General features: G+C 37.3%; 1 protein-coding gene across 1 annotated transcript in view; it reads left to right on the forward strand.

The window, feature by feature from the left end:
• CDC40 (cell division cycle 40) overlaps positions 1 to 24153 on the forward strand; it is a 37726-nt gene that overhangs the window by 1017 nt on the left and 12556 nt on the right. The window contains exons 2-7 of the mRNA XM_032101466.1: positions 8098 to 8184; positions 9461 to 9590; positions 18566 to 18649; positions 20620 to 20759; positions 21342 to 21438; positions 23112 to 23251. Of these exons, the coding sequence (XP_031957357.1) occupies positions 8098 to 8184; positions 9461 to 9590; positions 18566 to 18649; positions 20620 to 20759; positions 21342 to 21438; positions 23112 to 23251 (678 nt within the window). The remainder of the gene's footprint in view (positions 1 to 8097; positions 8185 to 9460; positions 9591 to 18565; positions 18650 to 20619; positions 20760 to 21341; positions 21439 to 23111; positions 23252 to 24153) is intronic.

A 24153-nucleotide genomic window follows, 5' to 3' on the forward strand; every position in this document is an offset into this window, starting at 1 on the left:
GATAACTGTCACTGTTACTGTCCTGCTGCCACTTGCTCAGAAAAGTTTCTTGCCTGGTGACCAAGACGTGGATGGATTCTTTCACTTTGTTGTCATTAGTTGATTCATATTCTATCACAATTTATCATATTTTTGTGTAGATGTTTTATGTAGTGACTGCATTTGTTTATCTCTTAGAGGCTTGGAAATCTGGCTTCTTCAGTTGCAGCAGCCAGCAGACTGTCTTGTGCAGGTTTCAAAAGAAATGCTAATTAACTAATTAAATATAATATTTCCTGAGTGTTAATGATAAGTGACAAGTAGCACTGGATGTGCTTTCCACCAGTCTGAGGCCTGTAACAACAAGTTTTCCTTTTGCCACACCAGCACAAAGGTTTATGTAGTTGCTTAGGGACTGACATCAGGGAGCTGATCTGAATTTTGAAAAAATAGAACTCTGGTGAAGTTATTTGTCCTTGGATCCATTCCTTGATCTGGTTTGCACAAATGCTGTGCTGGTGCAGATAAATCTTCAGTGCCAGTGCAGAAACAAGCGGCTGGAGAAAAGAGTTAGGTGTCAACAACACGTTCAGTTCAAAGCTGTTTGCCGGGCTGTCCCCTGGGAGGGCTATCCACATCTAGGACTGCCTCTGCCTCAGACACGATGCTAACTAAGATGAAAAGAGTGTGAGGCTTCTCAGTATCAAGATGTTTGATTATAATGTTGTCTATAACTTTCACTTGAGAACACAGATGAGGTACATATAACTGAAAAGAGCAACAACTTCAAGCTGAGGCTTTCAGAACACAGCATACTGGAGCTTCTTTTAGCACCACAACCTACTCTGAGGAGCAACAGGTCATTTCTTTGTAGAGTTAGATCAGGCTTTCTTTTTGGACTTTTAGTGTTCGAGAAATAACTGCAGGTCTCGTATGCTGCATGTTCTCAACACCTTCCATGGCTAAAAATGGTAGTGTCCCACTGGTCAGCAGTGGAAGCTTGCCAGACACCCCTCAGGCATTTACCCTGATTCTTTAAAATTAGAAAGCCCTTACTGAACAAATGTAAAAGACATGGTGTTTTGAGTGTAAATCACAAGTCTTCTCTAAGTACAAGTCTGGAAAACAGGAAGCTGAGTAGTTAGGAAAGCAAAGTTACAGTTCATTAATATCACTTCACTTGTGCAAATGTTGTTTTGACATGAATAAGGATCAAGTACTCTTAAGTGCATAGATGTTTATTGTACAAAGGACCAGGAATGGGTAGGAAAGGATGGTGGTTAGAAGGGTTGGTCATACAATAAATATAAATGACAGCTTGCATTTTTGGCAGTTGAGAATGCAAATCTGAAATGGTTGGTATTCTGCATTCTAACTGTTGTACCTGTTTCTGGTTCAGAATATTGGCCTGTTAACTGGCGTAGACCTTAGACTTATGTACACTTTAAAGAGTAATGGGTCCTCAATCTCTCTAATGCAGGCATCATTGTTAGCACATTCAGCTGACAGCATTTGGGCTACTGAAGTGTGCATATCAAATACAGCCCTAAGATGTTACTCCAATATGTATTTCATCTTTCTATAGAGATCTGCTGAGTCCTTGTTTCAAAGTACATCATAGTTATATAAAATCACATTTCTGTGAAAATAATTATTCTGAAATTGAAAGCTGTACTAATGGTTTGTAACCATTTTAAAAGTTTGAGGGGATGGCTTTTTTTAGACCCTCTTCTTACAGTCTGCTTGTTGAAATAGGCCTATTGCTGATCTTGAAGTTAAATTACTCATAATAGATAACAGCTATAATTATTGGTGACTCCAGTCCAGTAATACTTCTACTCTCATTCTAAATTGGAAAGCCCACTGGATGAAAGTTGCGTGTTTCTGTTACTGTTTTCAGCACCACTAAAATCGCCTGAGGGAAGACAACAGAGGATGAAAGTTAGTGCTTCTGGTCCCTCATGGAGAAAAGGATAGGTTGTAACTGCAGGACATTCAGAGAGGGACAGCAGGGCTGAAGAAGGGTTCCCCTTCTGTATGAGGAAGTATTGAGAAGGCCAAAGGAGATGGCTGAGGTGCACAAAATCATTAAATGGCACAGAGAGGGAGTTAAGTACTCTCTGTCTCTTCCAGTACAACAACTATAAGCTGTCTAGTAGGAGTTAGGTTCAAAGCAAATAAAAGGATGCAGCTCTTCATGCAAGGTGTAGTAGGGCTTATTGTCATGCCAAGAAATACTGCGTGTTGAAGAATTTTGCATTGTTACAAGGAGAATCGGGACAAGTACTTGGAAGAGATCCATTGAAGGATGAGGTGTCAAGAAATACACAGATTTCCTCAAGTCTCATCAAGACCTGAAAATTATTGGCTGTTGAGAGAGTGCAGAAGTATCATCAAATATGCTTGCCCTGCTCTTACTCTCTCCTAGGTGCCAAGTTTTCATAAGGCTGATGTTTTCTTTTGTAGGAACAGTGGATAGGTTAATCAAGATATTTTCTTTCTCCAAATACATCATCAAGTAGTAGGTAAGCATGACATTGTTGTAAATAGAGGCTGTTCAAGCAAGGGAAGGGAGCCCAGTTGCCCACAACCAGGTCATTGTCAAACCCAGTTATAGTTAATTTTCCTACAGTTTTTACTTCTTTGAAAATACCACCCTAACATTGCTGACAGAGTTTTACCTTCACTTTTGAATTATAAATGTAGAAGGAAATTCAGGAAATTACACTTCCTGTGAAGAACTCACTCCACAGGAAGTGTTGCAGCTATAAGCTTTGCTTTTGAGAGAACATTTATTGTTTGATCTCTGTCCAGGGTAAGACTCAGATCGGAGCAGATTTTATGCTACTTCTCTATAGTGTGTCCTTCAGTGGTCTTGAAGAGAGGACATTTAACTGGGTTGAAATAACTACGCTGGCCCAGCCCAATACAGGAGCTGGAGGATCTGTGTTGCCTTTAATGTGAGAAGGGGTTGTATGTGTCAGTTCCTTTTGAATCTAGTTTACCTTTGGCACTATGCAGGTTTCCAGAAAAAGTTTTATGGAAGGGGAAGAAATAGACTTCAGTTGCACTTCTTAATGTTTTTTAAAACCTAATCCTGCCGGCTGTGGAGAGAAGATACAAGGTAGCATGTGACAATTCTGTAGCAGTGACTGAACATTAGTAGACTTGGAAGGTGTTACTTGTTAGGAATGTTTGTCTTCTTTGACGTGGTGGGTTTTCCAGCTTTCTTTGACACAAAATGTAGATGAGTAGATATTTAGAACTTGTCATCCTGCAAGATCCTGGGAATCTAGCCTAGTTCAACAAAACCATTTAGCATGTGCTTTTCTTGCTGGTTTATTTTTATTCTGTTGAAGTTAGTGAGGCGGTCACTTACTGTTAGGAGTGCCTGAATGGGTAGAAGGAATAGAAGCTGATAACAGCCATGTCTTAATGTTAGAGCTTCACTGAAAATGCTATTTATCTCTTGGTAATAGATTTGTAAATCTCTAGAATGAGATAATGTGCATTTGACAGCTCAAGTGGTTTAGGAAAGAATTGATAAGTGACAAACTGCTTAAGTCTCAGTGGCTCATGGGATGCGGTCTTAATTTACCACATTTTAATGTGATTGATAATTAAAACTAATTAAAAGTTAAGCAAAGCAGCCTGGCCTTTTTAGCTATTTGACTAACTAGTAATGAATTTACCTGGGGAAATGGAATGTTGTAGGTTTATTATCTGAAATGTCCAGGAAGAAAAAAGAAAAACACTCAGCATATAGACATCAAAACTCGCTGCCTGCATGAGATGAAGCTGGAAAACATAAGACAGATTATATTCTTTCTAAGGAATGGAATTGCCATCCAATGTTGCAGTACATGCTGCACCTTGGTCTTTTTATTTAAGGCTTTGCTTTGTTGCCTGTTACAGGCATTTTGCTTCTGTTTAATTAAAGAAATGTTTTTGTCTTGCATGCACATAAAGAATCTTCTAGCAAGCTTTTTTAACATAATTTTTGTATTATTGAACTATTTTTTATTCTATAAATCAAGTAATTTTCATAGAAAGTAACACTATTGTTTTATGGCATATGGGTAGGAGTTTTTTTGAAGCAAAAGAGGACTGTGGCATGTTTAAGGAACCCGTTAAGGAGGAAAGTTATCTGATTTACTGTATTTGTAGTCTAAAATCCCTTCTATTTCCTGTCCTCTTTCTTATGCTTTAAAGTGGCCAAACTTTATGGTAGGACTGAAGGAGCATGCCTTGGAAGGAACCTGATGTTCGTGGTCTCTGGAGAGTTATAATGAAGCACCTCCTTGTCTACACTTAGCATCAAAAGCTTCTTTCTGTCTCAAGATAGATTCCTTAGGCAGTGCTAATACTCCAGAGGACAGCCCTGAGTGCCATTCCCCTATAATAGTGTGATCGTGTTTTGTTAAACAAAAGGTGCAAAAGGACAGCATTTAACTATCAAAAGAATTTTTTTATCTCAGCAAATAATCTCTGAACTGTAAAGCAACCTGATATTGCAAGTAAGTAGACATCACATCTATTAAAAAAAAACCAAAGCAACACAACCAACACAGTAAGTAGTTTGGTGAAAAATTACATCATCTGCCTCTTTTTGCCTTGTATCAGCAGTGATTCTTGCATCTCTCTGGACAGACACTCATTTAACCTATCAAACTTCAGTGGATCTATGGAGTGAGCATTTTCAGTTTTTGGTTGTCCTTATTTCTGCGAAGTTGTATAATCTGAATCTCTTCCTATGCTGAATTAGGTTGCTCAATTTTTCTATACAGGTCATATTTTCTTAGGCCTCTGATCATTATTGTTTTTCTTTTGGACCCTTTTCAGTAGCATGTGTCTTACCTGATGTGTGGTGCCCAGTGTGGCCACTGTATTTCAGTTGGGTGCTTGTTACTAGTGCTGAGAAAAGCAGAGAGGTGACACAGAGCTAAGTTTGCAGCTTCTTTCTATTACGTTTTTCAAGATAGATGTATTCAGTAAAACATAACTTCCTAAAATCTTAATTCTTCGGTTCAGGTTATATGGGTGTACAGCCTTTGATGGTATTACAGCATGCCATAAAGCCCATATTAATACAATTTCTGAGTTGCAGCAAACACCAGCTGCTTCTCTGCCAGTCATACATCTGAACTTTTCTCTTTCTCTGGAGGAACACTGTATCTGTTTGAGAGCTTTTTGACCCCTCTTTTTATGATTCCTGTGCCTTTGAGAGTAGAAGTAATTTAGGGTAATACTTAGACCTTCACTGAAATTGCAGATGCCCTCGTCTTTCAGCTTAACTACTGATCATATCCCATCCCACAGAGCCACTTGTGTCACACTTGGCACATAAACTACATGATGAATTGCTCACCTTAGGCTTTTAGATAAATCAAGACATTCCTGTGACCAAAGGAAAAGCTACAGCACAGCAGAGAGGAGATCTCTTAGATTACCTTATCTCAGTCACAGCTCTGCCAGACAGCTGCTCCTATGATCCCTTCCCTGCTAGCTGGAGCTATGGCTAATGCATCTAGAATGCATGCAGTTACGGCTGTTGCCAGCATAAAGGGACAGTTGTGAGACCTGTATTAACTTTTCTTGCTTTCTGGGTCCTAAAAAGATGAGCTCTGCTGAAATGGTCTTCAATGCATGGAGTTGTACCCAGAGATTTTCACCTTGTGCAGAGGTTGCTGATGAGTTCTTTCCTCTCATCCAGAAAAAAAAAAAAAAAAGAAAAACCACAACCAAAGCACCCCAATGCAGATAGCTTGGAAGTTGGTGAAATGAATGATGGGCTAAGTTAATATTTTTAATGTTTCTGCTACCTACTAGAGTCTCATAACGCTGTACAAAATGACACTTACCAGATGTTGACCCAAGGATAATTTGTCTCTTGCAATTTCAACTCTTGCTGTAGACTAACATTCAGCAATATGTTGTGTCAGTACTTTATATTCCTATCAAGATTTCATCTTTTAAAAATACTGATAAAGTAAAGTGGGTAGTTGGACCATGTTCAAATTATTATATAGTTTAAAGCAAAGCGACGTAATGAAAAGATAACCATTATGTGCTTCAGCAGCATGAGATTGTTATTTGATACCCTAATATATGAAAACGTGGATAAGACTGGTTCTGAGTGAATACGCAGGTCCTGAGGAGCGTAGCTCTGTTAAATATAACATGTGCTTCAATTTCAAGGCTCGGTGGTTTTCACACAGAAAGAATGTGCCTGTGGTGGTCTAGGAGTGAACATACTGTGTGGCTTTCAAGTGACTCAGCACTGTTCCACAAGCAGCGAAGTAGAACCAGAATTGCTATAATCCTCCAGCAGAGGATCGGCTTTCATGGCACAATCTGTTTCTTTTCTCAATTACCAAGCAGCATATAATAGAACTTAACAGGAAGAAAAGAGGAGGAAAAATAGCAGAAGTGAAAAACTCTTGGCATTTTTGCAAAAGTGGATTTTTTTGCTTTTTCAGATTAAGGAGCAAGAAAAAAACTGTCTTAATCTCAAGTAAACTGGTCACTGTTTAAATGTCACTAACCATTGATCAGATAAATTTTGCCTTATCAATAACATTAGTTGTTATTTTCTCAAATTTTGAGTTTTGGTGGATGAGATGTGCGGTGTAACTGGAAGAGTAAGCTGTATGATGTGACTTGAAAAAGTTGTCTGTGGAAAATGTCCTCACATCATGGAGCTGTGAAAGGAAGTGTAAGTTTGCAGGTAGCACAGGTTAGGAAGTGGTTTTGATATGCTCCTCTTCTAACTGGGGATGTGTGGGTTTTTTGCTGAATGACTGGATTAGGCCTGCTGGGCTGTTTCCAGACAAGTTCATGGTGTGTGAAAGTCAGGGCTGTGAACGTACGGATGGCTGTTGTCATCCAAGCCCAGTGAATTGGAAAGGTCGTGTGATAAGCAAAACGAGGTCAGGCCAAGAACTAGCTAACATATTAAACAAGTTGAGTGTGCCATTTTGCTTTCAAGATACTGTAATACAAAGCAAGATTGAGTTTGTTTGAGGTAATTTTCTATTAATAAAGCAACTGCTAAAGTTTGATTCTCTATTGTGCCGCTTTCTGTGAGTCGCAAATGCTTTTGGATCCTGTTGTAGGTAAGCACTGACTAAGCAATGATGCTAAGATAGCTTTTTCAGTATGATTATTAGGGGTTTTGTCAATATACTAGCACATTGTGTGTCCTCTTCAACTGCTGTTTTTCTAGAATAAGATACAGAAAGCAATGACAGTAATAATTCTTCAAAGTAACGTTCTCCTTCATTAACTGAGGTCTTGATGAGGGGAGAGGTTCTGTTGATGTGGAAGAGCCTTCATAAAGCTCTGAAGCCAGGTCTTTTTGGGCACTGCTACCTTACCAGCTGTTTTCTTTCTTCTCTGTCTTCTGATTCATCTGCATGTACCCTTCTGAATTTTTCCCTATGAGTTCCTTGAAGTTATTATTTTGGTTAATCCCTCTTTCTTGTCCCTTCATCTATCAAGTTAAATTTTTGTCACAGCAGGCTTGCAAATGTGTTTAAGTACTAAAGCTGAATTATATTTATACCTTTCAGTATAAAAATGTACCTTTTGGAAATAAGGGTTTGTTGGATTCTGTGAAAAACGTTGTTGTACTTAATGTTTGTGCTGATAGGTAATTTTTTTTTTTTCTGCAACTGACTTTCAGAGCAGTTACTTGTGATTTCTGCCTTCTGCCTTTTGTAGAGTTCTGGCTTTCATACCTTTATATTAAATTCCTGACCATTTTAATCAGTTTGTCTTTACAAGTCTGGTTTTCAAACATTCTAAAAAAGCTTTCCTTCAATCTTGCTGCTGTTTTTAAAATGTGTGCATGAAATCTTTAAGAAAAAAAAAGAAATAATTATTCATGTGCAAAAATCTGCACGTGTCTTAGATGAGTTTCTCGGTGACTGACTGACATTGGTTTTGCAATCAATATTTTTTAAAAATAGAAACTTTGGCCGAGGTGCTCTTCTCTTTCATAATGCTGAAAGTGTCAACTTGAACTACAGCCCTGATTTGGACTGAAAGAAGGTTATGTCATATATTTAAATATCTATGTGTGAAAAATGGGTTATTAAAATGCCTGTTTTATTTCAGGAAGATGTGGAAACAGGAGTCCACCTTGATCCTGCTATCAAGGAAGTTCAGTACAATCCCACTTATGAAACTATGTTTGCACCTGAGGTAAGAAACAATGTTGGTTTTTAGAGCAGAAATGCCTTTGGCTTAAAGGGCAGAGGTTCTATAAATTTTCTGTGCATTTCCTGTAAGACAACTTCTTTGGATGCTTGCTGCATTTTGGAATATAGTTTGGGCAAACTAAAAAATAGATTCTACACAAGTGGGTTGGTATTTTTAGTGCCTGAATTTCCATATTCTGCATAAAGCTCTTCTAAGAAGAGTCTTAAAGTGTTTATCAGAATTATAGCTACGAAATTAAAAACTAAGCTGGGAAAATAGCATTATAAAGATGTTGAGTTAAACATGAACTGCATTGAAGTGGTCCTTTACTATTTTCACATTTTTGCTATTTACTCATTGTGCTCATTAAAGCAGAATTAACATTTGTAAGACTTGCAGATACAAGACTTTTAAGAGGAGGATTTAACATTAAAATCAAAGTACTTTCAGTTTAATTATTCACATCAGTATTAAGAATTTTAGTAACTTGAGCTATGCTAAACTTGTGTAGTGAAAAACCATTTAAGAGTGAACTTAGACTGCCTAGTGCCATGTGAACCATTTTTCATTTTATTGTAACTACAGGCTATCTGAAGATAAAAATAGCTGTTCAAACATTTAACTTTTTTCTGTATTTAACTTCTTTGTACAGTTTGGCTTCTGTTCAACCAGGGGTTAGCATTCTAGGTAGACAAATAGTGCATCAATCTCAAATTTCTACATTAGTTATGCTTTATATTTAGAAAACCTTTTGAGGAACCACATAAATTGGTCTTTTCATAGTGAGCTTGCACTTTGTGACGTATCAAAGCCATGACATGTGCAAGCAAAAGTACTGATTTAAACTTACTCCAGTGCTGCTGTGTGTAAATGTTTTAGTTAGGGAAACGAAAATGTTTTAGTAATGTGGGACAGCCTTGGGTTTTGTCTTCTGAATGCTTGTACTGGTCACATACTGAATGACAGCATGTGTTGGTTCTGCCAAGTATCAACAAGTCAAGTAGTCAATATCAATCTGAGCTCTGTGCCAGTAATAAAGACTAGAAAGTTCAGTCCTGAAATCAACTGTTCAGAACAACTGTGTGTTTACTGTGTAAAATAACAGATTAAGAAGCTTATTCAGTAGTCACAAAGAAATTTGAAGTTGAAGTGATTTTGTATTACCATTTTTGAAAGACTGGTCTCTTTTTTCTGTGGATTTTTTTTTCTGAAAAAGTAAATACACAAAAATAACAAATTACTAATTCTGCTACACCTTGTTTTAACATTTTTGATGAAGTTTGGACCAGAAAACCCATTTAGGACTCAACAAATGGCTGCACCTAGAAACATGCTTTCTGGATATGCAGAACCAGCTCACATCAATGATTTCATGTTTGAGCAACAAAGAAGAACATTTGCAACATATGGTAAGTCCTTAACAGTGGAATTCACCTCCATCTTTATTACACCCAGGCTGGACAAATTATGTTGGTCTTCATAGAACAATTAATAGGACTGTAACTTCTAGAAATTGCTTTTTTTCAGAATTAATAAAATGGGAAAAGGCTTTTGAATGAGAATCCATATTAATAGAGTTCATAGTATTTGTTTGGGAAAATTCATTTTGTAATTCCCTTTTGAACTGTAATCTAGTGTATGATCTACTAGCAAGCCACTCTTAATTAGTTGCATCAAGTGTAGAAAACACAAATCAAGATTTCGCACTTTTCACATGACTAACTGTAGATCTGTTATGCAAACAGATTCTTTCATGTGATTCTGGCTCTCTCAAAACCCAAAGGAAGCCTTACTGAGTTGTCAGGTTCTTCCGTGGCTGCCTCTTGATACAAACTGAATGAACCAGATTCGCAGACAATGGGAATACATCACTAAAATAGTCTCGGCAAAGACAGAGCCAAAGAACTCTGTGTTAGTGGTCAGTGTAGTAACTGCTTTCTTATCTTGAATAACATTTTTCCCTTGTAAATAGTGGCATTTGAAAAATAAAACATTTGAGTCTTGGGGAAGCTTGAAGTTCAAACAGACTTTTTATGAATTGTAAGAAAAATGGTTTTTTTTTTTTAGATAGGAAAAATATGGAAAGACTATGGATTCTAAACATTCTTTTGGACAGTTTTGAAAGAACAGAGCTGCCATGGGTTTACATATAACAGTGGCTATTTTTTTCTTCTGTGTTTCATTGTAAGCTTTCATTTATGTTTTAAGTTTGATTGCAAGTGCTTGTTCAGATGAAGTATCCTTTATATACTTGAAATTCAGTTTATTAGGCAAGATCTGATACTTCCTGTGTTAACTTAAAATGTCACAATACTCAACTTTTTGCACAACAGATTTGCATCTTTCTTTATTCATGTTTACATTCAAAATACTACTTCTCGCAAACTGTTTTGCCTCAAAAATCACTTTCCTGAACAAGTATCCATAATTTCATTAGGGCTTTATGCATGCCTGAATTCACTTACTGCATTCTGTGATGCATGAGATTGGGACTTTATTGCTAACATTTGTGGTAGCTAGGTATTACAGTGGAAAAAAAAAGCCTAATCAGAGATTATCACATACTCAATTTTTCTTTGTATTTGAGTTTTATTAGAAGCTTTCTTGTAAATGTTAAAAATTGAAATATAATAATGACAGTTTTTCTCTTACATAGTTTTAGCTATTAGGTACTTTTCACTGAGTTGTTAGGATGTGGAATATAAGCAAAATGACAATATTAAGAAATGGGTATCTAGTTTCATAGTATAATTTTAACTTACTTTACTGTAATTTTGATATTAGAATTTGACAGACAATGCAAATAGGAGCCTCTCTTCAAGATCTGAATAGACAGATTAGATTTTGTTCTGTGAAAATAAATGTAACCTTTTGTGGGTTGGGCATTTTTTTGTGTGTAAACATTACACACACATTTTTGTGTGTGTAAAACAGATACTGGGAAAGTGTCTGTAGGCATATAGTGTTTGGTTTGGGGTTTCTTATTTGAAAAGTTTAGTTTCGAGAAAGATAAAGCTAGTAAGTCTACTCAAAACTACTTCTGTTGGTTATGTCATCACTGTATAGCAACTGCCTTGAAAGCTGTATTACAAACGAGTATAAAAATGTATTTTTAAGCCATGTAACATTGGCAACTGTGCAGCTATCATTCAGCTTTCTAGAAATGTTCAGTAGATAATGATCTGGATACAGTGACAATGGAACTATGAAACGGCTGAGATATAGGCAATTTAAACAGCAAGAACCAGCATTGAGAAGCTGAAGTTCAAGCTAGAAGATGTAGTAAGTGAGCATGATACTCTGGCTCAGTAGAAGATCTGTTAAAAACAGCACTCCTTTAAGTTGTCAGAAAGTTATCTTTTTAATACATAACTTATTAGTAGATAATTTCAATATGCTCTTTTTCCATTTGGAAGGATGTAATAAATATCTTCTCAGAAAACCCCAAGTGTAAAAATGCAAGTAAAATTGATAGGCATAAATCCAAGCCATATATCTTTTTCAAGACTGAGTCATAGCGTATTAGAAGAACAGGAGTAAACCTCTCTTTTAAAAGCTGTAGATCTTGAGACTTCTGGTCTCTGTTACTGTTTAGCACCATTGCACTAAGGCAGGAGGTCTTGAACAAATCTGCAATAGCTGGCAAGTAGATAAGCAGTGACTGTAAATGAAGGACGAGGGTAGTAAATGAGATCATGTATCCAAAACAGCTCAACTGTCTCATTGTCTTTCACCAAAAAAAGGCACCTTTATATTATATATAATCCTGAAAGTTAATACATATTCATTGAGAAACCTATATATTAATCACAAACAAAACCCAAGTATTTTTTGGCAACTAGTCTTTCTTACCTACTTCTTGTTCAGTAAATATTTACTCTTAAAAGTACATTTTCCTTGTGATGCTTGGATAGCGGAGTACATCCATGCTGTCATTGACGGAGGGTCCTTCTAGCCCTTTATTCAATTAGAGAAGTGGGCAGCAATGGGTACCTAGTGAGGAGTAGAAGGAGGAAGCAAAGTAGTGATACATCTGAATACTTCTTTTCAATACTCAGTCTGTCAACCAAGGGCAATGCTTAAATGTTTATTAATTTTCAGTCAGTTTGTTGGGGGTTTTCTGTTTTTTCTTTTTGACAAACTTGTCCAGCTGCTTCTTGAACCCATATAATTTTTCTTTGTACACAGTAACCTCTTTCAGGCAGCTCTGCAGCTTAGCAGCTCCTTATGTGAGGAAGTATCTCTGTTTCAAACTTGTGGAACTTAACAGCTTTCTGGTTTGACTTCATATCCCCTAGTTTCTTACGCTGGAAAACAAAATGAGCAGTCATTTCTTATTCACCATATGTGTCATTCCTTATTTTATAGATCTTGGCCATAGCTTCTTCTCAGTCTGTTTTTTTTTTTTTTCCACCTGAATAGATCTGATCAATCTTGTTCCTCAGTTTTGCAGCCTTTTCGTGCCTATGGCTGTCCTTGTCTCTCTTCTGTATCTCTTCTAGTTCCACTGTATTGCTCCTAAGATGGAGAGCAAAGCTGTGCGCAGTGGTTACATGTTAATCGCACTGTGAATTTGTTCTGTGAGTAACTGGCTCAAAGCTACTTGCTGCATTTTTCCAGATCATTTATCAGTATGTTGAACATCATAGGCCTGAGCATGAATCCACCAGCAACTTTCCTGTGCTGTGCAAACTAACCATTTATTCTTGACAGTGTTTTAATAATTTTTCATCAATTGACCATGTAAGGACCTGTGGATTTTTTAAAGTGTCTTTAAGGCACTCTGTAATCAGTCTAACTTGGTTTTGTAAAGGTATCCAAGATGAACTAAGCTTTATTCATTTGCAGGATTGTCACCTCAGAAGTATTCTGGAGGTTTTGTCGTTGTAATTTACCTGTAGAGAAAACTGTGGTGTCTGCTCTCCGGCAATATATAATGCTCATCCAAGTGCATACTCATTTTCTTTATTGTAGTTTCTACTCCTTGAATCTTCTAACCATACAAATGTCTGGCAAGTTGATCTGTAATTCTTCATATCTCCTTTGAAACGTCTTTTGAAAGATGGCATTGTATTTGATACCTTCCTTTTCTGTCATATTGAGGTGATATTAGGTGAGAGTTTCTGCACTGTGGTTTGACTTTAGATCTCTTGGGTGACTGCCTCTGGTTCTGGTGTTTTGTTACCACTTACTTGACTCTTTAATCTCCGGACATTTCACTTTGAGGTAGATACAGTGTCATGTTACCCATAAAGAAAGGTTCTGGCACAAGAGTCTACCCAAGCTCCACCATAATCAGCATGTGTTTAATACAACCCTCACAGATGCTCTTTTCAGTCCTTCATCATCTGTTGGCCTACACATTGTCAGGTACACTTTCTGTCCCTGGCAGTTTTGACAAAGGACTAGTGTTAGTTTTTATATCTTGTAAGATTCCCCTTGCTTTTGGGGGTGGGCTGCCTTAGTGTAATGTTTACTTTGTCTGCTGAAGTTTGGTCTTTTTATTTTCCACATCTGGATGCAACTTCAACTCTTTGAAGAATAGTTTCTTATTTCTATTAGTTTCTCTACTTACTATTCAGCTGTGCTCACTTCCTTCTGGTTGCTTTAAAGTCGTCTTTTATTAGCTGGAAGGCATTAGTTTTTTTTTCTCCTACATGGTGTCTTTGAAGTGCCCCTGCATTTGAAAGAGGCTTTACCCTTTGGTGCTTGCTTTCTGTTCCCTTTAAAAGTATTTTCTTAATATAACCCTTCTGTTTTGAGATTGTAATCATTGTCGTAAATGTTTTTATATCTTCCTTTGCTTTGTCAACAATGTTAGTTTTGTACCCCATTATGGTCATTGTTAAAAGGTGTATCCTTGGAAAGAATATGTTAAAATTAAGTTTCCTGCACTGCTAAACTGGCTTTTTTTCATGTGAATCTCTGGCATGACTGCTTCATGGCACAAGTACATTGTGTAAAACTCATCACATCTTGGTGTGAGACTTGCACAGTCTACTACAAGGAGATGACTAAAATATGTCATTATTACTCGGCTTCTTTCCCTAGCACCTGTTGTTTAATCTCTGTTACCATTTCATGGTTACTGCATTTTCTGTCTTAATGGTCAGTCAGGGAGTTCTGGCAACTGTACTCACCACTACTCAGACCTGGAATTTCAGTCCACAGGATCATGTAATGCTCATTAACACTATTAACTTGTTAATCTGATTTGTCTTTAAGCTTTCTATGGCATAGAGCATGTTTTTCCTCACTAGTGTGACCATCTTATTTCTGTATTCTTTCTACCTGGTAAAGCATGCATTCAATCTAATTATGTCAGTACTGTCCTACCAATTATGTTAGTTTATTATTTTAAAACAAGATATTTCAATGTTACTGTGTACTATGTTTAGCCTTTGTCATTTTGCATGTGTGCTTGGGTTTTCCATTTCCCTGCTCTCAGTTTAAATAGGATTCTGTGCTTATTACTGTCCCTGCTACCTGAGGTTTCAGATTTTTGTGCTACCTTTTCCTTGAGGATATGAGTTTCTAAAGATTGTGTAATTGCAAATTGCTTACTTTAAGTATTTTTTTAATATTATATTTCTTTAAGTATTATTTAAGTATATTCCCCAACCATTTTATCAGAAAGTATTCTTTGAACCTTCTCAGTGCCATCAGCTTTTTAATTTAAATGAAACCTACTCATTTCAGTAAGGTTCCCTTTATTCCAGGAGTCTGGGGAAGTGAAGTTTTCACAGGCACTGGAGATTTTTCCACATTAGGGTTAAAATCTGCAGTGGCTGAGAGAGCTGGGAATGTTTAGCTTGGGAAAAAGGAGTCCTGAGGGGGAGACCTTATTGCCCTTTACAGCTACCTGAAAGGAGTATGCTGATGGTATAATCCGTAAAAACATTGAATAAAATAGTCGAGGTAGGCATTTTATAATCTTCTAAAAGGTCCTCTCCCAATTTAATGGAAAGCCATTAATAATGGCTCTGTGGGAGTCTGACTTGTTTTAATTGGTAACCAGTTTTGCATCTGCAGTCCTAGGTAATCTACCCTGGTTTGATTCCATTGATGTAAGGCAGTCCTCTTATTTTAATTTCAACTATTAAGGGAAGGCTGTCTCTCTAGAAAATAAAATTCCCCTTCACAAGCCATTATGATTTAAAATGCTTAACTAGCATTATTTTTTCAGTGTTGTATTCCTTGGAGCATGTCAAAAAAGACTAAGAAGTCCTAACATACAGTACGTGTTTATTCTTCTGTATTTGTGCTCTCAGCTGAAGGAGTCTCTTTTCTTGAAAATTCCCTTTTGAGTATTGTTTAAAAAGTCAATATATGAGCATATATACATTTTCAGAAGCAGAATTACAGATTGTGTTTCACATGCTGCACACAAACTCTTCATTAATATTTTAGCCATTTTATAGCTATTTCAGCATCAGTGCTTGTCCTAAAAGTGGACTGTTTCATTCATGCAACATTTGGTATTTTTAAATCTCTTCTTCACAAGATATTAATGTCCTTTTTAATAAGAAATAGTCTCTCCCTGAATCTCAAAGCTCTTTATGAGTACTCGGTAACTTGGTTATAGCAGGATTATACAATCACTAACACTGATATTTTAAGAGCCTAAAATAACTGACTTGGAAATAACGCTTGTGGGGGTTTTTTTTTATCTACTCATGTTACATGCAAACCTACAGTCAGTATTACCTGGTAACAATTGTAGGCACTTTATTCTCTGATTACTTTGATTCTGCAGAGATGCCAGTGCAGAGTGGGTTAGTCCAGCTGTATTTTTCTGCATACCTGAGCTACCTTGGGTCTCTGTGCTGTATTGCAGAGTGTGGTGTAAACAGGCTTTAATTAGCTGTCTTTCTGGAATGCACATCAAAGTCTTAATTATTTAGCCAACCATTTTCAGGTGCACTGAAATTAGGGCTGTAGGTGGAATTGTATCTTTCATTGCTAAAATGTTGCCGGAAATATCTGCCTCCTAACTAAAACTGAAGGAGACATAGAAGTCAGGGCACATTATGTGGGATACCAGCTGAGTAGGATAAAAGCAAGCTGTCTTTTGCAGCTGCGTGTAGGAGTCCCAGCCAGAAAGAAAATATTCTCTTTCACATATCCACTAGAAAGTAGAAATTGTTCAGAGCTTTTCTATGAGAATGATGCTGGACCAAATTCAACTCAACTATAAGAAGTCTCCACTTCCACGGGAAGCTGTGCTTGGCCCAGGGGCCCTATTCATGGGAGTACTGTCCCTCTTTTACAAGTACCAAGCAAATAGAGTCCCGGAGATGGTGTCAATACAGTTGGAGGACAAGTAAACCACTGTATTGATTTTGACATAAATCCAAAGTAATATCTCTCTGCTGTTAACAGAAACCTTATAGCTTGGAAGAGAACTCATAGAAATAGTGGCTTAGTAAAAGCAGGCACCTAAATTAAGGGAAGTCTGATTGCAGTGTTGGCTCAGTTTGGTTATCCACAGAAGTAAATCCTGCTAAGGGTCTGGAATAAATTATTTTATGGTTTAACATAGGAATAGAGGGAATGTATATTTCTTAAGATGACATTGGTGTTTACTTCTCTCCCTATTCATGGATCATCTGGACATATGTTGTTCCACAGCTGGGTCTTACCAGGTTTGAAACTACAGGGCTGGTCGGCAGGTGGATTGCTGCATTTGGATGGGGAGTACCTGCTGTGTTCTTGGAATGGCTCTTCTACTAGTTTCAATAGTGTTATTTTTCACAGCATCTAAAAAAAAATTACCTGGACAGTGTTCTAGGAGAGCAGTCTTTCTGAAAAATATTTGGGGAGACAATCTCCTTTGGCTATTGGAATGGAGTTGATAGGTTCTCAACTTGTATGCGTTTGTGTGTGCCTTTATGAGCCATTGGTCTCCAGAATGGACTGGATAATCTCCCACTGTTCATGATTGTCTCTGTGAATCAACAAAATACAGGAATTGGATTATATGCTGTAGGATTTAATTAATTATTTGTGTGTGATTGCTTTTACTGGTGGCTTAATATCTTTCTTTCTCTTTTTTGTTTTCCATCCTTGATACAGAGAAATTCTTACTGAGTCCCCAGGAGACTTTTTGTCACTTTAATATTTAATAAAAATTGGTGTTATGTCCACCAGGGTGCAGTCTTTCCTAGAAAAAAAAGCTATGGTGGTCAGTAAGTGTTCAGTACACCACCTGTTCCTTGGAAACCAAATGAATTTATTTGTCTATCTTATAAGATCATGCTATCCAGTTCAGGAGAAATGGAGAAAAAAAGTTAGATATATGTAGTAAAATTGTAAATATCCTGAGTAGCTATGAAATGGTGGTTCATTTTGTAAAGTATTTATAAGAGTAAATGCTGCCGATTTTGTTGTGGTTGGGGTTTTTTTGTTTTGTTTTGTTTTTAATGAGGCTCAATAGTCGTAGTCAGGAAAAGAAGATGTGAATACTTAATTTTTTTTAAAATTAAAAGCCATGACTGCTGCTTCTGGTACCATCCACATTAGTTAAAGTAACTCCTTTCAAGTTGAAGAAACAAGCTTTCCCAATTCTGGCAGGAGGAGGATAAAGTAATTTTTGCTGTGGGAGACACAATACACGCAAAGCCCTAGAAAACTTCATTTGATTTTATTTTTTCCCCCCACCTCTGCCCTCTGCCTTCCAGCTGCTGCCACCCCAGGACTGCCAAAGAAGAGTAGCACTCTCTTTGACCCACCAGAAATAGTGGGCAGAGCAGGAGGCTGTTGCTGAAGCCAGAGGGCTCTCTGTATGCGGCAGCCACAGGCTGGTTTCCACATGACTTACTGGCTTTGCAAACCAAGGAGCAGTGCCCTGTGCTAACGCAGCATTTGTTTAACATCATGTGTCACTGACATAAGATTTTGAGCTAGTCTTTTCCTTGTGCCATGCTACAACGAGAAGAGGTTGCTGTGGCATTTCAAAATCTAATGTTTGCATTGCAGCAAACTGGCCTGAATTCAGCGTTGTCCTCGCTTGGAGCAGGGGCATCCTGGAGTCCCTTCCCACTGGATTCTGTGACTTGGCTTCTTGTGATTACCCACCCTTTGTATCTTATGTTATGTATCTTGTGTTATTAACTGTTGCCTATTATATTTCTTTTTTTCTCTGTGTTGTGCAAATTTAAGCATTCTGATAGCAATATGTACTCATGGGCCTCATGGTACTACTACATAGTAATCTTTATACTCAGGCCAAGTGAAAAGTTAATGGGATTGCAAAGTTTCAATCCTTCATCATCCCCAGTTCATTCGGAGTCAACAGGAAAGAATTTACAGAGGGGCAGAATAGTAAAACTTGTACAAAACTGAAAAGCTTGAAATAACAGTATTTTTTTTCCTCTTGTTTCAGGTTATGCATTAGATCCCTCTGTAGATAACCCCGAAGCTGCCACCAAATATATTGGTTCTGTAGAAGAAGCTGAAAAAAATCAAGGTAATTAATTCAGAATCCTGTATAAATTACTTGCATCTCTTAACTGTTTTCATTTCTTCTTTACTAAGAAATGGAATAGGTATTAGCAAAGGAAGGTATTATGGGAGACTTACCCGTGTCCAAAAACACAATAAAGAAAGAGATGTGTTGCAATTTTAATGTAGAGGGGGAAGAGAGATATTGGAGTGTTTTGTTTCCTTGAAGTAGCAAATGTTTCAGGCTGTCACGACAAATTGCAAAATAGGATTTGCAATGTGCCATTGCATGAATACAATTTATCTGTACAATTTGAAACACCTTTTTGGTCCTCCTAAATTCTGTCTTAGCTAACGTTGTCATGTGTCTGCATTAGGATACCTGTATGTTGAGCTAATCACCATAATTGCTTCTCAGGAGCACACTGATCACTCTGTGTGCAACCTCTGGCACTCCTGTTGGGAGCTGTATGTTATCTCTGCTTAGCAGAGTTAAGCTCTTTGGGTTATTTGGAAAAGAAAAACCACTGGAAGGTTGCCAAATGGTAACAGTGTGGCGTTCCACTGGGAGGATTGACTACCAGAGGCATGGGGTTTGTAATTAATACTTTGATACGAGATATTTAATACTCAAAGGGACTTGGGGACTCAAAGTTCGCATTGGAAAACTGTACCTGTATAAATATCGTGGTTATGCTTTGCCTTGCATGTCTTTTTCAAACATCGTATTCACATGGGTACACAAAGGATCTTTATTTCTGTGTCCTCTTCCTCGGGATATATCCATGCTTATTTCACTCTTTCCTTCCAAAGAAGGAAATTAGTAAGATTAAACCATTAAAAAAAATTTAAAAAACCCCTTTTCGTAACGGAATTTCGCACTTCATTTTAAGAAAACCCTTGATTAATGTGTGATTCCTTCTGATCACTACTTAACTTTTTAGATTGCCTATTTCCCTCTTGTTTGTATAAAGCTTCTTTTGTCTCTTTTGCACTAGATGGGTATTACTGCTGCTGTAGAAAAACATTGTTTGAAAATTGAACATAATTGTGTATACAAGCTTGAAATCTCAAAAGATGTTAAAGTAATTACCTACCTTTTTTTTTTCCTCCCATATCTATATTGTATAGTGGTTTTGACACATGAAATTCTGAGGGTACAATATTTGTGAAAAGCTAGTATTTCTATGAAAGAACAAAATAGTGGTTGGAGAGAGATGACTCTGTCAATAGTGACAGTCTTTTTAATAGGGCCTGTAGCAATAGGACAAGGGTAATGATTTTAAGCTAAAAGAGGATAGTTTCAGACTAAGTTATAAGGAGGAAATATTTTACAATGTGGTTGGTGAAATACTAGAACAAGTTGCCCAGACATGTAGTGGGTGCCCCGTCCCTCAAAACATTCAAGTTCAGGTTGGACAGGGCTCTGAGCAGCCTGATCTGGTTGAAGATGTTGCTGCTTATTGCAAGGTAGTTGGAGTACGTGACCTTTAAAGGTCACTTTCAACCCAAACTATTCTATTATTCTATGAATTTTTACTAAATTAAAATACACAGTTGTGTTTGGGGTTTTAGGAGACTTGTCTTACTTTTGGTTTGGGGCAAGTTTTTTTGAAACTGAGAGGTGTCAGAGGGATCAGAAACCAAGAAGACTCTACTTTCGAAAACTACGCTATTTAAAGTATGAAAATTGATGTATTCATACCATTTGCAGACTTACTGTTAAAAAATCATGGATACATGCATGGTTAAATACTCTAACAAGCAAGGATACACAGTTAAAGTGGTTCCTCTGTTACTGTGCATAGTTAGCAGTGTTCGTAGATGGAAAAGTGAGCAATGCTTTGGCCAATTTTGCTCAAATACATTTTCCATGTTGTCCTTTATACTGAAAGGGGTGACAGTGGTGGCTTTTTCTTTTAAAGTGACTATGGTGTGACCTCTGATGTTGTATTCTATGTTAGCAGTTAGTCAGTGTATTGTTTCCTTCTTCAGGTTTAACAGTGTTTGAAACAGGACAGAGGAAAATTGAAAAAAGGAAGAAATTCAAGGAGAATGATGCATCTAATATTGATGGTTTTCTGGGACCATGGGCAAAGTATGTTGATGAAAAAGAAGTAGCCAAACCCTCAGAAGTAAGTACTCCTTTAACAAAATGGATACAAATTGTTAGTACATGGCAGTGGTTTCAACAGAGATACAGCTACACTAGTGCTTGTCCAAGCAGAAGATCCATGCTATGCCTTGGGCTAATAGAAACATTTTGGGTGGTATGTCCAAATAGGATGTTCCAAATATTCTGCATTCAATTATTTGGAACACTTTTTGGAAATAAAATTAATTCAGTCTGTGTATGGAGTCTGATTAAAAGAAGCAGCTTGGAAAAAAAAAATGAAAGTAAAACTTTTTTGAAAAAAACTGGCAAATGAAAACCGCCAATATCACACAGACAAATACACACACTCTGAACCATCCAAACAACAGATGTCCTTCTTGTCCAGTCAGTGCTTAGCTTTAGTCTATGAATTAAAGGATAATAGTTCTTTTCAGTGTGCATAACTTTCCGAGTTTTTGTTTTGATAAGTGTATTCTCTTTATTGATGCTTAGAAATATTTCTAATCTCATCTAATAGTGAGTAAACAGTAGTACGGTTCTGGATTTTGTTATGTGATTCTGAATGCTGAGTTTTTAAGAGATCATATTTTATTTTTTCCAGGAAGAGCAGAAGGAGTTGGATGAAATAACAGCTAAGAGGCAGAAGAGAGGAAAACTAGAAGATGACAAACCTGGAGAGGAGAAGACTATATTACATGGTAATGGCATCTTCCTGGCTGTTCTCATTTTCTAGCTCGCTGTGTTTTCTTGCCTGCTGTGTTAATTAGTAAGGATGGCAGACAGCCTCAGCAGTTTGCTGAGGCACCTTGATGTTTCTGTATTGGAGATAACAGCACTCACAGGCATAAGCATAAAGGACAGAGGAAGAGATAAACTTGGACTAATTCCACTTTGTACTGTGAAGAGCCGTGTGGAAATGTTGTTTTTCAGGGTACTGGTTTTATTTATTTATTTTTAATGTTACTAGATGCACATATCCCTTTCCTGTTTCACAGAGCAAACATATTGAAGTTATGAGTTTGGCTTAGTTTCATCTTCAGAATTACTGTAGTTTTATGTCAGTATTTTCATCAGCAGCTAATGTTCTGAGTTATGGTTTATGAACAATTTAGAAAATCACTTGGACTTTACATTTCCTCAATTTTTAATGTAAACGTTCTTGCCATCATACTATGAATAATTTTGTATCAATTAATTACCCTACGGAAGCCTGTAATATGTGGCACCTTCAAAGAAAATGGTTTGCTAAGTCAGTAAAATGCAGTAATTTTTTGAAACTGTTACTTCAGCTGTCTGTATACAAAACAGCCCTGTGTTACACTGCTTGGTGCATATAGTTTGGTAAACAGGGTCTCTCTTTGTGTACCAGTTTCTACAGCCAGGCTCACACGCACAAGCTGGGAGCATCCTCTCTAGTGTGCGTTGAGGAAGAAGTGGTGCCTGTGAGATACGCGTTGCTGACACTAGTACTTTGTTCTGTTTATGTGTAGTAGATCATGACAGTATTTATTGAACAGCAGTGAGTATAACAAACATGAAACTTTAGCCACTGAGCCCCCTATGGACTAATTATTTCGTATCCATGTTTTTGTGCTCTCTACCTGAAATTTCACAGTGAGAGACCTTGCCATATAAACTGTGATCTCCTCACACACAAACGTTCCAGAAATACGCCATTTTGAAGATATGTGTAAGCATGGATACTGTGCAAGTGTACAACCAAAACTGCCATAACAACATTCCAGAAACTGAGAAATTAATTTAATCAGGGCACAGTTTATTGTCATGGCTACCCAGCGTGCGTCTACTCTGAAATAATCCATTTTCATGCACAATGCATCCCTGTGTTTCTGACTGTCCAGTCGCTTCTTAAATCTAGTTAAAGAGCAGCTGTTGGCTGCTGCTGACCAATATTGGTTCGTGCTGGCCAAATGAATCCTTTCTTCCTTGATTTGTAATTCTGTTGACATGACTGGCACAGCACAGAGCTGGCCAGAACGTGAGTTGCAAGCAAATGTCAGGGTTAGAGTTGCACGTTTTAATCTATGAATCTAAGCAAAGTCTTTTTGGTCAGGGGAGCTCTCTTGCTGTTTGATGATGAGTAACATGTATAGGAGAAAGATTTTCTTAATGTTTGGATTGTCAGATTCCAGGCAGACTTTGCTGAAATGACACAGTTTAACTGATGTCAAATAAGATTCCACATCTGTATCCTATGAAGTTGTTTTTTCTTACACCCGCTCTCTCACCTCTCCCTCTACAGCAGAGCAGCTCTGTTGAGAAAAATTGTAACTGTGTGAGTTGTTGCGCCTTTCAAAGATTATAACCTCTTAAAATATGGATTCTCAGAATTCTGTGTTTACCTTTTCAGTTAAAGAAATGTATGACTATCAGGGGAGATCTTATCTTCATGTCCCTCAAGATGTTGGAGTTAATCTCCGTTCTACAGTACCACCTGAGAAATGCTATCTTCCAAAGAAACAAATCCATGTGTGGTCTGGGCATACAAAGGTAGGAATGTTTGTGAGCGTACAGCGTAACAACCCATTTAATTTTCGGTCTGCAGCTAGTAATTTCTAGAAAACTGAAGAATCAGTAGAAGGGAAGAGTATTTTACTCTTTACCATACTCTGCATGTAATTGGTTGCATTACATTCTCACACAAGGTGTTTGCCTGCTCAGTTGCAGTTGTCTAGCTGCATATACTTTTGTGTTAACATTGTGACTTCCTGACCTACCTTAAAGGGAAAAGTATTATTCAGTGACTTCTGCAGGTTTTGAAATGATTTCCTAAACTACCATGCGAATAACAGTAAGGCTAATTCTAGAGATTCCTAAGAATGTTTGGAGGTTGAGGGTTTTTTGTAGTAAAAGTACTTAAGGGCTGTTTCGTATCAAACTTTGGAAAAGTTACATAGCTTTTGTGATCGTGGTGCATCAGTATTACAGGTTTCCCAAATACAGCTAATACCTTTGACATGTGTGTCTTGGTAAGAGGTTTTTTTTGATGCTGCTTAACATCCACAGTTCCTTCTTGTGTCAGATACCAAAACTATATACACACTTCTGGTATTAAGAAAGTGTTTCACTGCTCAGGGTAGCATAAACTCAATTTGCTGCTTCTTTTGTCACTAATTTTAAGTATTGCTTGAGGGGGAGTATGCTGCACTGCAATGGACAGCACCTTAATAATATTTGAAAGATGGAAGAAGGGAGGACACAGGGAATGTTTCTAGCTTTTACCCTTTTTTTTAGTTGAGTCATATCTCTGAGCTCTTCTTTAATGATTGCTGCATCAACGAGCTTATAGCTGCAAAACTATCAGGGCTTTCCAGAATGACATCTCCTCCCCAAAGCTCCAGTCACTCCTCTGCCTATTATCCTATTACAACAGACTGATGTGTAAAATAGCT

Source organism: Corvus moneduloides, chromosome 3 (assembly GCF_009650955.1).
Source record: "Corvus moneduloides isolate bCorMon1 chromosome 3, bCorMon1.pri, whole genome shotgun sequence".
Lineage (NCBI taxonomy): Eukaryota > Metazoa > Chordata > Aves > Passeriformes > Corvidae > Corvus > Corvus moneduloides.